Source organism: Salminus brasiliensis, chromosome 1 (genome assembly GCF_030463535.1).
Source record: "Salminus brasiliensis chromosome 1, fSalBra1.hap2, whole genome shotgun sequence".
In the NCBI taxonomy this organism is placed as follows: Eukaryota; Metazoa; Chordata; class Actinopteri; order Characiformes; family Bryconidae; genus Salminus; species Salminus brasiliensis.
The window spans coordinates 38,858,339-38,870,117 of NC_132878.1; the positions used below are offsets into that span (position 1 = coordinate 38,858,339).

An 11,779-nucleotide genomic window follows, 5' to 3' on the forward strand; every position below is an offset into this window, starting at 1 on the left:
CTTTGTGTCTTTAAGCGGGACCATATTGTGAAATTTAAGTGAGATAACTGGCTCCATTAAAAATCAGGCACAAATTTAGATTCTGGAAAGCTGCTATATTAATGCCCAAAATGCAAACATAACAAGCCAAAGCCTTATTACCAGGCTAGGAGAAATGAGCTTTATCTTAGTGAGGCTAACACATAAACAATGCCTGCTTTGAAAGCAAATTATAAGGTTTATGTTGTATTTTTGTTTTTAATTGGAATATAATGTAACTAGTATTACTAGCCCAATGGTACCCCCCCCCCAAATTTGGTACATTTCTGTGTAACAACATATTCATAATTTAGTGCCTATATGTGATTTTTAATATTACTATGCTTAAGAAAATGAGTGGTTTGTCTACACTACTCTCTACAACTACCATCATAGAGCTCCTCACCACCACACAGAAAAAGTGCTGTCAGTCATTCGTGAAATGCATCTTTCTTCATGGACTTTCTGTCAGGAGTTTATTTAGCCTGTTCCATGGTGTTTTTGAAGACAGTTCTGATGATTAAACGGAAAACTGTGTTGCCCTCAGAAGTTCGAAAGATCCAGCTGCAGTGCTATGTCTAGGGGATTGCTCTGGCAATGTGAAGGATTGCTGGCGGCCAGATGTTGATGGAGCATGTGTGCTCATATTCTGAATCCACCTATTTTTGGTCTGGAACGTTGTCCTCTCATCCTATTGTTTGGGAAAGTCAGTGCCGGCGGGGCTGTCGCCAGGGTAACACAGATGGGAGGAGACACGGTGTGGCACGCAGATTAGCGCTGTCTGGACCTTGTCTGTCTGTCTGCCTGCTGATCTCTTGCCGTCTCATAAATCTTTAGCAAGGACAGCAAGGAGCAGGCCAACATCTGCGTGTCGCTCTCTGTCTGTGACACAGCGAAGGACAAAGCTATCCATTCAATCAAATGTCAGGACACTTGTGATAGCAGGGGTTCTTTTAACATCACAGGTTCTGTTAAGTAATTGTACATATTTTGAGGGGAGGATGGCAATAGCTGAGCACTTTGTTATATCTTCCCTTCACATGCTTGAGTGATTTTCAGTGTCCTGGCCACTAGAGGAGTGCTCTACGATAATGGAGGTCAAACATTTAATGAGAACAAAAGTTCTGAGTCATCCATCCACCAGCAGGTCTCCAGAACGTAATGGGACAGATGTATAAAACGCAACACCAAATTTACTGACGTTAAAAGCAAACAGCATTGCAGCAACACAGTTACTCATGTATAAAGGAGAATGACTGGCCTGTTTTACCCCTTGTGTAGTGATGCTGAACACTGTTGTACACAAATAAAAAACACATTTGAGCCTGTGGATGGAATTATTTCACTGTCAAATAAATAAAAAAATATATATTTGATACCATGTGAAAATTGGATGTTAATATATTAAACATTTACATATTTTCTCATTTGAGGTGTTTTTAATTTGTGGTTGCATTTAACCTAACAGTACGTCTGATTCTTTTATTAGAATCCATAGCTGTTTTTTTAGTTCACGTTGGCACCCAAACAGGCATTATAATTAATATGCTTAAGCTCATTAAGATTTTTGATTGGTGTTTGTCATGGTCATCTGTAAAAATACTGTGGCGATAAAGAGACAGTAGTGCTTCGAGGACCCATACTGAGACTTTTATGAAAAAATGACTTAAAATAGGACCCCTCTACACATTTTGCGGTGTGTTCTATGAATCTGGTCCACTGTGTGCCTCACATTAACCTCAACTTAAACACATGGAGGTTCTGTCTGAGCTGCAGTCAAAGAAGATAATTAAGTGTGAGCCTAAGGAATGTTAGCTGTTGTATTTCTAATCCTAGAGTGCATTCCCTCTGTTCTGTACCTACAGTTTACCTGGGTTGAGACCGTTACTGGATGTCAACTATCTGCCACTGACAGACATGAGGATAGCCAGAACCTTCTGCTTCACTAATCTAGGCCAGGCCATGTACCTGACCTCCCCCACTGAGATCCAGAGGATAACCTACAGCCAGGATGTCTGCGAGAACCTGCAGGTCAGCAAAAACAACACTTCCCACTGTGGTTTGGTGTGTAATATGTGTAAGACATTGCACGCTAGACTGACTTGACTGAGGAAGAATCTGTTTTAAAATACATAAGTCATGTCAAAGGATTAGAAGACAGTTTTTTTCCTTACCTTATACGCAGTACAATACTTAGGAAAGTGAAGCTAGAGAGTGGCATTATTAGGCAAATGCCTGTTACCACGCCAGGTTGTTAGGTGACCTCAAGCAAACTTTCTTGTTTGATTTCTGACACGATGTGATTTACTGTTATCATCAAAAAATAGATGTTTTTAGCTATGCAGTTGCTGTTTTATGAGCTAAAATTGCACTGTTCTTCTGAACAGATCACGGATATCGTTATGAACTGCATGTTTCACCACAATAGCATACAATTTGTCCTGGTTATTCAGGACACCACTGGATCTTTCTTGTCCATTGCAGCATCTCAGAACTTGTCCATTCTCAGAAAAATGTAAATATTGGATTTGTGACATATTGTATATGTTGAAAATGTCCATGTACATTATGGTTTTATAATATTTTTGCCCTATCACCCACCCTAAGTGAGACCTGAGTCATGGCTTCAAGATTTAAATATTCAACGAATTGAATAAAAAGGTCCAAAATGTCCAGTAGTTGAAAGGCTACCACTGCAGCAGTTCCTGCTATGTTTCAGGCCAGTTAATAATTAGTAACATTGTCACACATGACAGCTACCAGCAGGATATCACTGGTGTAGGTGGTTTTATGAAAAAATCATACTCAAAGAAATGTCAGAATGTACCTTTTTGGATAACCTAGCATACTTAGTATAGCATACTTATTTTCTTTGCATCTTAAAGCATTAAATTTTTGAATGGGTTATACTACTATACCAACAAATTAAAAATTCACAATGAATGAGATTGTAAAATCCCATTACATATCAGCTAACATCAGATAACAAACATGCCTTGGTTGATCATTTACATTGGGAGGTCCGGGAGAAATTGTGTAAATGTGACTTTTCATTGAACTTTCATGATATTTGTGTCACTCTCAGGAGATGCTTGGTGAGCTGTTCACTCCAGTGGAAACGCCAGAGGCTCCAAATAGGGGGTTCTTCAAAGGCCTTTTTGGAGGAGGGGCTCAGTCGCTGGACAGAGAAGAACTCTGTGAGAATAATACCTTGTTTTCCCTTTCCTGCACATGACACTTAAAAATCAAATCCTAGGACTCAGGGTGACTTTAAAGTGTGGATGTGTGCATGTGTGTGTCCCTGAAAGAAAAAGACCGCACAGGCATTTTGGCTGAGTTTATCAGCGCTAAACATTGGGAGGAATGTCTGTCCAAGTCCAGTCTTACTTTGTCTAACAATCAGCCCTGTTCTTCAGCTGTGGCCCTCACAGGCATCTTCACTGTGTGTGGTCTGCTCTGTACACAAGGACCTCTTTTATTCTGTAATACTGCAAAAGTCTTTGAAAAGAACAGCTCCAATTATTTTGTTGTTGTTGTCTTTTTACCAAATAGTGACGTACCTGGTACATTGCATGTTGTAGTAATTATCATTGACTGGATTTGTGTAATGAGGTTTGTTACTGATTAGAAGGTCTCTCACTAAAGCCTAAATAAAGTTATATCACACCAAAAGTTTCATTTATCCTAAAACAGCAGCAACATACAGAAAAGAGAAGATGGCAATATGATCCATATTTATAACATTACATATACAAACTATGAAAAACAGATCAGCACAAGACAGTAAACGAAGAAGCAGTGGCACACAGCAAATGTACAGTCCTGTAAAAGTGAATAATCTATCACAGCATTTCATTGCACTGGTATGTTCCATACTTTCTGACTTCTGCTCCATGCGACTTTCAGTACTTGTAGGCTTCTAAAACATGGATGCCCATAGAGGACCTACCACAGCTTGCCAAGTACCACAGCTTGCCATGGCACACACTACCACACTAAAAAGCACAATTACTGTTTCCTGTGTTTACATTTTGCCCGTGACTTCAGATATGTTCACATCTGCTCCTTCTGACAAGGTAGATCTCGTCTGATTTTTTTCGACTGGGAGTTCGACAATTCCATTGCACGTTTTAACAAGTAAAGTTTATATATATCGTAGTTCAGAGTACAGTGGAACATGTCGGATCTGCCATGTTTCCAGTCCTGTTCAGTGTAATTTTGGGAGTTCCTTGCCTAAACATACCTACTACACATGGTATGTTTGTGATGTTGTTGAGTTCACTTGAGCAGAGAAGTGTTGGATTCTGATCATCCAAGACCAGAATTAGACAGACCTGCCTTCATGTGGCTCATGTGGGTATCACTGTCAAATCAGCTTAGTTTAAAACATCCGCTTCTCTGTCTCTTCTCAGTTGGGGAGTCTGGCGCGGGGAAGGCATCGCGGAGCCTCGCCCAGCACATTCCTGGCCCCGGAGGCATTGAGGGCATGAAAGGGGCAGCATCGGGCATTGTGGGTGACCTGGCTCGAGCACGGATAGCGCTGGATGAAAGGGGGCAGAAACTGAGCGAGGTGGAGGAGAGGACAGCAGCTATGATGGCTAGCGCTGACTCATTCTCCAAACATGCCCATGAGGTACGAATCTAATCTTAATGGACTTTACGCAGCCAGTGCATGATAATGGATTAATAATAATAATATTAATGGATTAATAAAGCTCTTATCTTTAGTTGAAGAGCTTTATTTATCAATTAGCTCTGTTCTCATTTTTACAAGACCTCAAACTCCAGGGTAGTCGATGAGCTGAGACTTGTTTTTTTTTTTCTTTCAGCATTTAACAACCAGTGCAGCTAATAAATGAAGCAAGGTTATACAGTACCTGTGTGTACTGTTGGCAAACAGCATGCTTAAATAATCACACACTTGCTTCTAACTTCAAGTTGTTAAAATATCACAGATAAATGTGTTCATTATCCGCTGAGAGGTGTAAAGTATAGGCAAAAGTAGCAGGAGTCTCTCAGTCTATCATAGCGTAAAACTCACTTGGCTGTACACAGTGACAGTGGTGTTCCAGCAGCTTCCAGTTCATGGCAGGCCTCTGAATCTACCATCATCATTCTCAGATTTGCACTGAGCTTTCTCCTCCTACTGTGTCTTAACTAAAACAATGAGAGCTTATGTGGGCACAGATAAGCTACCAACTGTAGTCCATCGTGATTACTAACTGGGAGTTGTAAATCCTTGGCAAAAATATATTTTGGAACTTCAGCACCACTGAATTATTAATCTAAGTGTGAAAATGTGTATTCTTGACCCTGCGTTGAAATAACGTTACACTTTTGCACCAAATTCTTGTTTTTCTATACCAAATGTGTGCAGTACATTCTGACATAAAAAAATAATATCAAAGCCCAGTACTAACATGTGCTTATGTAAACTTCCGACCACAACCGTACAGATATACATGGCACAAGGTGCGTAAATGTGTCTTTTCTCTCTGTTTTGTAGATGATGCTGAAGTGTAAGGACAAGAAATGGTACCAGTTCTAATCTGCGGACTAGCACAGAGCCTAAAGGGACTCAGCCACCTTCCTACAGAGCATCATCCTCCCCTCATCTGCTCCCCCCGTCCTTCAACCATCTCTTCTCTGCTGGAACAGTGGGATCCCTCGTTCTTTCTTGGCACAATGTTGAAAACTGTGTTGACCTCAGTCCCACTGCAGGAACTGCAGGGGGAAAGATGTGTGAAAGATGGACCGCATCTCAAAAAAGATACAATACAACCACTACGACAGTGTCTGCCTTTTTTGTTGTTTTTGTTGGTTTATTATCATCCCCCCACTTCCTGTGGCGAATCGTCTCATCTCGAGGGCCCTGCAGTTCCATTTCCTCCTATTCATTCTGTCGTTTCTGCGTTCGCCTCCGTCCTTCCCACGAGGAAAACCAGTAACATGTGGGGGTGGGTGGGGTGGGGTGTGGGGGGCTGATACAAACAGAACCAAAATAATGAATAAAAAATTAAATACAAAAGAACACTGTAAAAAAAAAAAAAAAAAAAAATCGAACCGGAAATGAGCGTGGGAAAAGAGCATACATATACATTGCTCTATATAAATCTCTATATAAAACTACTTAACTGATCGAAGTCGTATTCACTCTTGACTGTCACATGTACATCAGGAGGATAGCTCACACCTAGAGCAAAGTGGGCAGAGCGTTTGAAAAGCACCTGTTTACAGAAAGTGATGTCACTGTAATGGAGGAGACGGCCTGGTTGACGGAACCCAAGATTCGCTCTCCTTCCCTTTTGTCAAGACTCCTCATAGTTCAGCTTCATATTTTTGCATATTACACCCGCACTGTTCCTCTGTTTGTTTGTGGCCCAGTAGGTCCGTCCCCCACTCTCCTGTTTGTTTATTTATTTATTAATTATTTATTAACTCCTCTTTTATTTTTTTATTTAACGAGAAACAAACCCAAACTTTAATGTTTAATATCTATTGTAAATGTTTAATTGAATATTGAAAGCTTTTTTGAACGATATTTTGATTCACATTTGGGAATTGTTTATTGTTAATATCAGTACAATAATACTTTACATTAAAGTACCATCTCCAAAGGGTTTATAATTAGTTGACAGATAATATAGATATAAATAATTATAAAGAGTAATACAGATCCATGGAAATTGTGCATTGACTACTTATAAACCTAGTTTAAGAAAGAAAAAAACGATTAATAAAAGGAAAAGAAAAGAAAAAAAAAGCTTTTTAGATGGTATTTTCATGTGATTAGCTGTCCAGACATCCAGTGTTGACTTCCAGTGTAACCACCCATAAACTTCAATGCAGAAAAGGGCTGGTTTGGTTATAGATATGGGGGAATCTCGATATGTGAAAGTTACGGCACCACGAGACTGGAAATTATTCATCTAGTATTAGGGACGGCAGCTCTAGTACACATCTAACACAATCTCAACTCTGCTCTGGGAGTGAATAGTTAATGTGAAGGGATTTTTGTTGATGCTTTTCGGCAACTTCGTGCCACGTGCCCAGTCTACTCTGGCTGGGCTTGTTTTTTTATTTTTGTTTACGCATCGTAGTTTCAGAAGGTTGCACTTTGCTCTGCATATCTTATGTACAAGTGCTGGCTTTTTTGTTTGAGGCATAAGGAGCACTTAAGGCAGGCACATAGTTGCGGGGGGTGGGGGGGCCTATGTTGTAGGTCTGAGTATTCAGGAACGCTTCTATGTTTGGTCCTGTTCGTCCATCAGGTCTGGCCTTCGGAGTCCACTGACCTTCAAGTGACGTCTGGATATCGTGTTTGTGTGGCCGTCTACAAATGAAATTTGGTGTACACTCCTTAGCAGGCGGACTTTGCTTGAAGATCCGTGTTTGCCTCCGGGATCCGCTGTCTGCTTACTGTTGGAAGGTTAACTGGGCCTTACACCAGTGACACATGGGTAATGTAGTCTGTGAATCTTCCCGATTGGACTCACAGTCCACAGCTTAAGGTCACTTTGGGATGGAATCTTCATCTTGTTATTAAAGCCATACCAGCTGTTGAAATTTTGTTCGAGCCAGTGCGTGCACAGTTATTGTGGACAATTGTATATTTAAGTATGGAAGAATTAACAAAAAAAAAAAAGAAATCACAGCAATCTCTTCAAAATACACTGCTCCGTTTTTTTTTCATGATACTGTACCTTCAGTGTGATTATACAAATATGTTTGATCCAATTTATAGTGTGCAAGAAAAATGCTGCTATATATGTTTGTGCATAAGGAGACTCATTCGTCTGTCCGGATACTTATTTTGATCTCTCTCTCTCTCTCTCTCTCTCTCTCTCTCTCTCTTCCTTTTCCCTCTCACTTTCTTTCACTCGCCTCTCTCTCTCTCTCTCTCTCTCTCGCCCCTCTGCCCAAGCGTTTTTTTGCCATTCTGTAAATAAACTAGTGTGACAATCTGGGACCATAACACAAAGAGCGGGAGCGGATGAATCAGTGCAGAGACAGTTGCCATATCTTTTCAGACGCCAAAGATTTATTTTCATTGAGTTGTGTAGTTCACTGTTACGCCTACCTGTGCCCGACCTCTCTGGAGTTCATCCGTTCTACTCTGAGGTCTCGCCCCTGACCTTCTTGGCCTTGCGCCAATGAGACCAAGCCTTTTGTGTTTTGATCCAATTCTTTTTAAAAAGAAACGGAAACAGATGAATTAAAGCCAACTTGTTTCAGACTATTAATGGTTGTAGGTGTTCGATGCTGTGTGTTAGTTTTGAAAACGCTGTTTATTTCCGTCCCTCTTCATTTGCCATTCCTTATCAATGGATTCAAGCTGTTTTATGTGCCAGTTTCCCCCCTTCTGTCGATTGAATCATTGTGTGTGTGTGTGTGTGTATGTGTGCTTGTATGTGTGTGTGCCCTGGAATAGAATGGGACTGTGAGTTGACTGAGACTTGGTGGACTGTAACACATCGTCGGTCTTGTTATCGAGCACATTTCTGTCTTCATCTAGTATTTTTTAAGCTTCCGAACTGTCTGCATTAATGGAATGGTGAAGATGGCCATGGGTTTTGAATGAGAGCGTATATAAGAGTGTGTGTGCGCTGACCGTGTAATGCTGTGCATGTCTATAGACAGAGAGTCTGGAGCCGAGGACTTCAGAGCGTGCCAAGAGGTTTTAGCACAAACAAACCAAACCCAGCGAAAGGCTGGTGTGACTTGACTGTGAAGGATGGATAACGTTTGTGCGGAATCTGCTACGTTGACTTAAAGATTTGGAAGTTATTATGGGAAAACCTGGATGTCCTTGACCCCCCCCCACTATCATTGTCAATCAATAATATGATCTGTGTGTATGAGTAAGTGTTTCAATAATTACAAGTACAGTGTTCGAGCCACTCTCAGGCTGTGTATCCTCTTAAGCCAGTTTTCAGGTCGCACCTCCGGTTTGCTTCATTTCTGATTCATAACGATTTAGTATGCACTGTCAGTGTGGATGTCGGTTGTTAGCCCTTTGTAATCTTCCAAGAAAAAAAAAAATACTTGAGGAAAATAAGATGTCTGATATTTTTTCCCGTCTCTTGTCCTGAATTTTGATTCCTTTTGTTTTCCTTTTTTGTTTTTTTAAAAGAAAAAGAAACTGTTTATCTTGTCTTTCGGTGAACTGTCAATAATGTCACCAATTCAGAACATTGTATCTTGAACTAGTATACTTCTGAAGATCTCTTTCATCCTCCATCTTCTGTCCTCCAAATAGCGGTTATCAGTGGGTTGCAGTATTTTTTTCTCATTGTAGCCAATTTTCTTGTACAGTTTTATGCAAATTTCACATGGATGTTTATGAATATCTGCTGCCACAAATGATTTAGAATTTCTGTAGATAGAAATTACTGTGCAATGGGAAATAAAAATGATTTAAAAACAGCACTGGTGTGGATTCTGTTGCAGCTAAAATGAAAATGCATCAATAATAAATTGTGGTTGCCAAGAGTAATTTCAAGTAAGCTGGAGTTCGCCTGATTTAGTCAGTTGGTATCAGTCCTCAAACAACTGATCAGGTGTGCTCCTGCTTTTTTGAAAGGAACACGCTTTTCAAACTATTGGATTCTCCTGCTTTAGACTATAAATCAGTGAAATGCTTCACTAAATCATCAGTGAAATGCTCAAACTAAACCTCAGACCTTGACATCAATATATAACTGGCAACCATCAGCTGAATCAAATTTCCAAGCTTTCTTAATTCTTGTACTAAGATTCAGCAAGGGTACCAGAAGCAATCGATGCCCACAAGGCTGTGAGATGCTACAGCACGGACTGTTAATTAAGAGATGGCTATTCAGGGGAACTGTGGGGGGTCAGGACAAGATCTGGAGGACTAGCACAACAGCCGTGTGCTGGTAAGTAAAATGAATATAGATTCCACAAAAACACCAGCAAATCTTTAATGCAAACTTCAAGACATCTGTTGAAAGGCTGAAGCTGAAAAAGGTGATCAGCTTCTACAAAAGGATAATGATCCAAAACATACTTCAAAATCGTCCATGCACTCGATGCACAAAATCAAGTGAAGCTTTTAAAATGGCCCTCACAGACCCCTGACCTAAAAAGCATGGATGGATAGACCTCAAACAAGCTATGCATGTAAGAACTACAAGAACTGAACACTGAAAGTGTTTACAAGCTGTGTCCCTGTTCCTGTACTGACTCTGTAAGGTGCCCGCACTTGTGTACATGTGCATGTTAGGAAGAATTGAGTAACTGTGCATCAATGTTGCTAAAATGTTTTTGATTACTCACAGAATTTGTATTTACCACTCAAAAAAGTGGTGTCCAAACTTTTGCAAGAGTTTTTATCCAACATCTAAGTAAATTAGGCTCACTGATTGAATGTTGAATGCTATAATAATAATAATAATAATAATAATAGCTAAAATGGACATTGTTGCTAGCTGCTAGCTATTTGCTAAGTTCTTGCTATGTATATATCCTGGATGGTTGCTATGGTGTTAGTAGGTGGTTGCTATAGTATCCCAGGCAGTTGCTGTGGTGTCGCTAAGTGTATGCTGTGGTGTTGCGAGGTGGTTACTATGGTATATCAGGTGGTTGGTTTGAAGTTGCTGGCAGTAGTTGCTGGGTGTATGCTATGGTGTCCCAGTTGGTTGCTGCGGTGTTCCTAAGTGGAATGCTATCATAGTTGCTATCATAAGTGTTATCAGTCAGTTATTATAATATCCCAGGTGGTTGCTATGGTGTTGACACTAAATGAGTGTCACAATGTGGCAGGGTGGTCACTGTACTATGGTATTTCAGGCAATTTTGCATGAAGTTGCTTAGCAGACGCAAGCTTGTTGCTAGGTGGTTCTTAGACAGTTGCTATGGTATCCCAGGTGGTTTCTTTGGTGTTTCAGGTGGTTGCTCAGGTGTTGCCGAGTGTATTTATATAATTATATTTGAAGGGTGCCAAAATCTTTGCACCTTCTTTATTCCAATGGGGGGAACAAGAAAACTGTGTGTCCAATCAAAAATATGTATACAAGCCCACATCACAGTCGGACCAACAATCTGAGGTTGGAACAGTGTCGTAAATCCTATAGCAATTTATTGTGATATAATATTATAATATAATGAATGTTTTGCCATACACAAACATTATTATAATTATAATACACATATGATCATTGTAACTGATGATTCAGATTGACACCAACTGTTTTAGAGCTTATTACAATGGAGTTAACCCTTCAGATAAATGTACTCATGGTGTAATTTTCAGTTTATTACCATATTTGAATGTTGCACTTTACCTTCCATTTCTCTGACTTTGGCTAACAGCAAATTTGATAAAAGATCATTTGAGGGAGATGCCCTTCCCCTGTCTGATCCTCCACCCCTATCCAAATATCACTGAGAGGGCCTGGTGTCAGCTGCGTCACTTCACCCCGTTTGCCTTTTACTGCCATTCAGCAGCTCCGCAACACGTGCGCCTCCTGTCGCGTGAAGTCGATTATGACGTTGCTCTCCACTCCTGCTCGCTCACTCGCGTTCCGTAGCGCGCGCAGCTCTCATTGACCGGAGCGAGGAGACGAGCAGTGAGCTGAGCAAGGTGTAGCGCTGACGGTGCCCACCAGGGGGGCGCGGTAAGCAAAGGAATGCGATGTGATATTCAATACCTGCACATTCAATCTGTGAAGCTGGAGAGGAACACACACACACACACACACATTGTTGTATCTTTCCTGTTATAGCTACATGTCTCAGA

At 40.6% G+C, this 11,779-nt stretch overlaps 1 protein-coding gene across 5 annotated transcripts in view; it reads left to right on the forward strand.

Moving 5' to 3' along the window:
* Window positions 1–9,444, forward strand: part of stxbp5a (syntaxin binding protein 5a (tomosyn)) — a 117,346-nt gene extending 107,902 nt beyond the window's left edge. For all 5 annotated transcript variants that reach the window (XM_072679063.1, XM_072679056.1, XM_072679079.1 and 2 more), the window contains 4 exons: window positions 1,884–2,049; window positions 3,104–3,215; window positions 4,431–4,651; window positions 5,525–9,444. In XM_072679063.1, coding sequence (XP_072535164.1) covers window positions 1,884–2,049; window positions 3,104–3,215; window positions 4,431–4,651; window positions 5,525–5,566 — 541 coding nt within the window. In that variant the 3' untranslated portion in view covers window positions 5,567–9,444. The remainder of the gene's footprint in view (window positions 1–1,883; window positions 2,050–3,103; window positions 3,216–4,430; window positions 4,652–5,524) is intronic.
* Window positions 9,445–11,779: the final 2,335 nt, after the last annotated feature.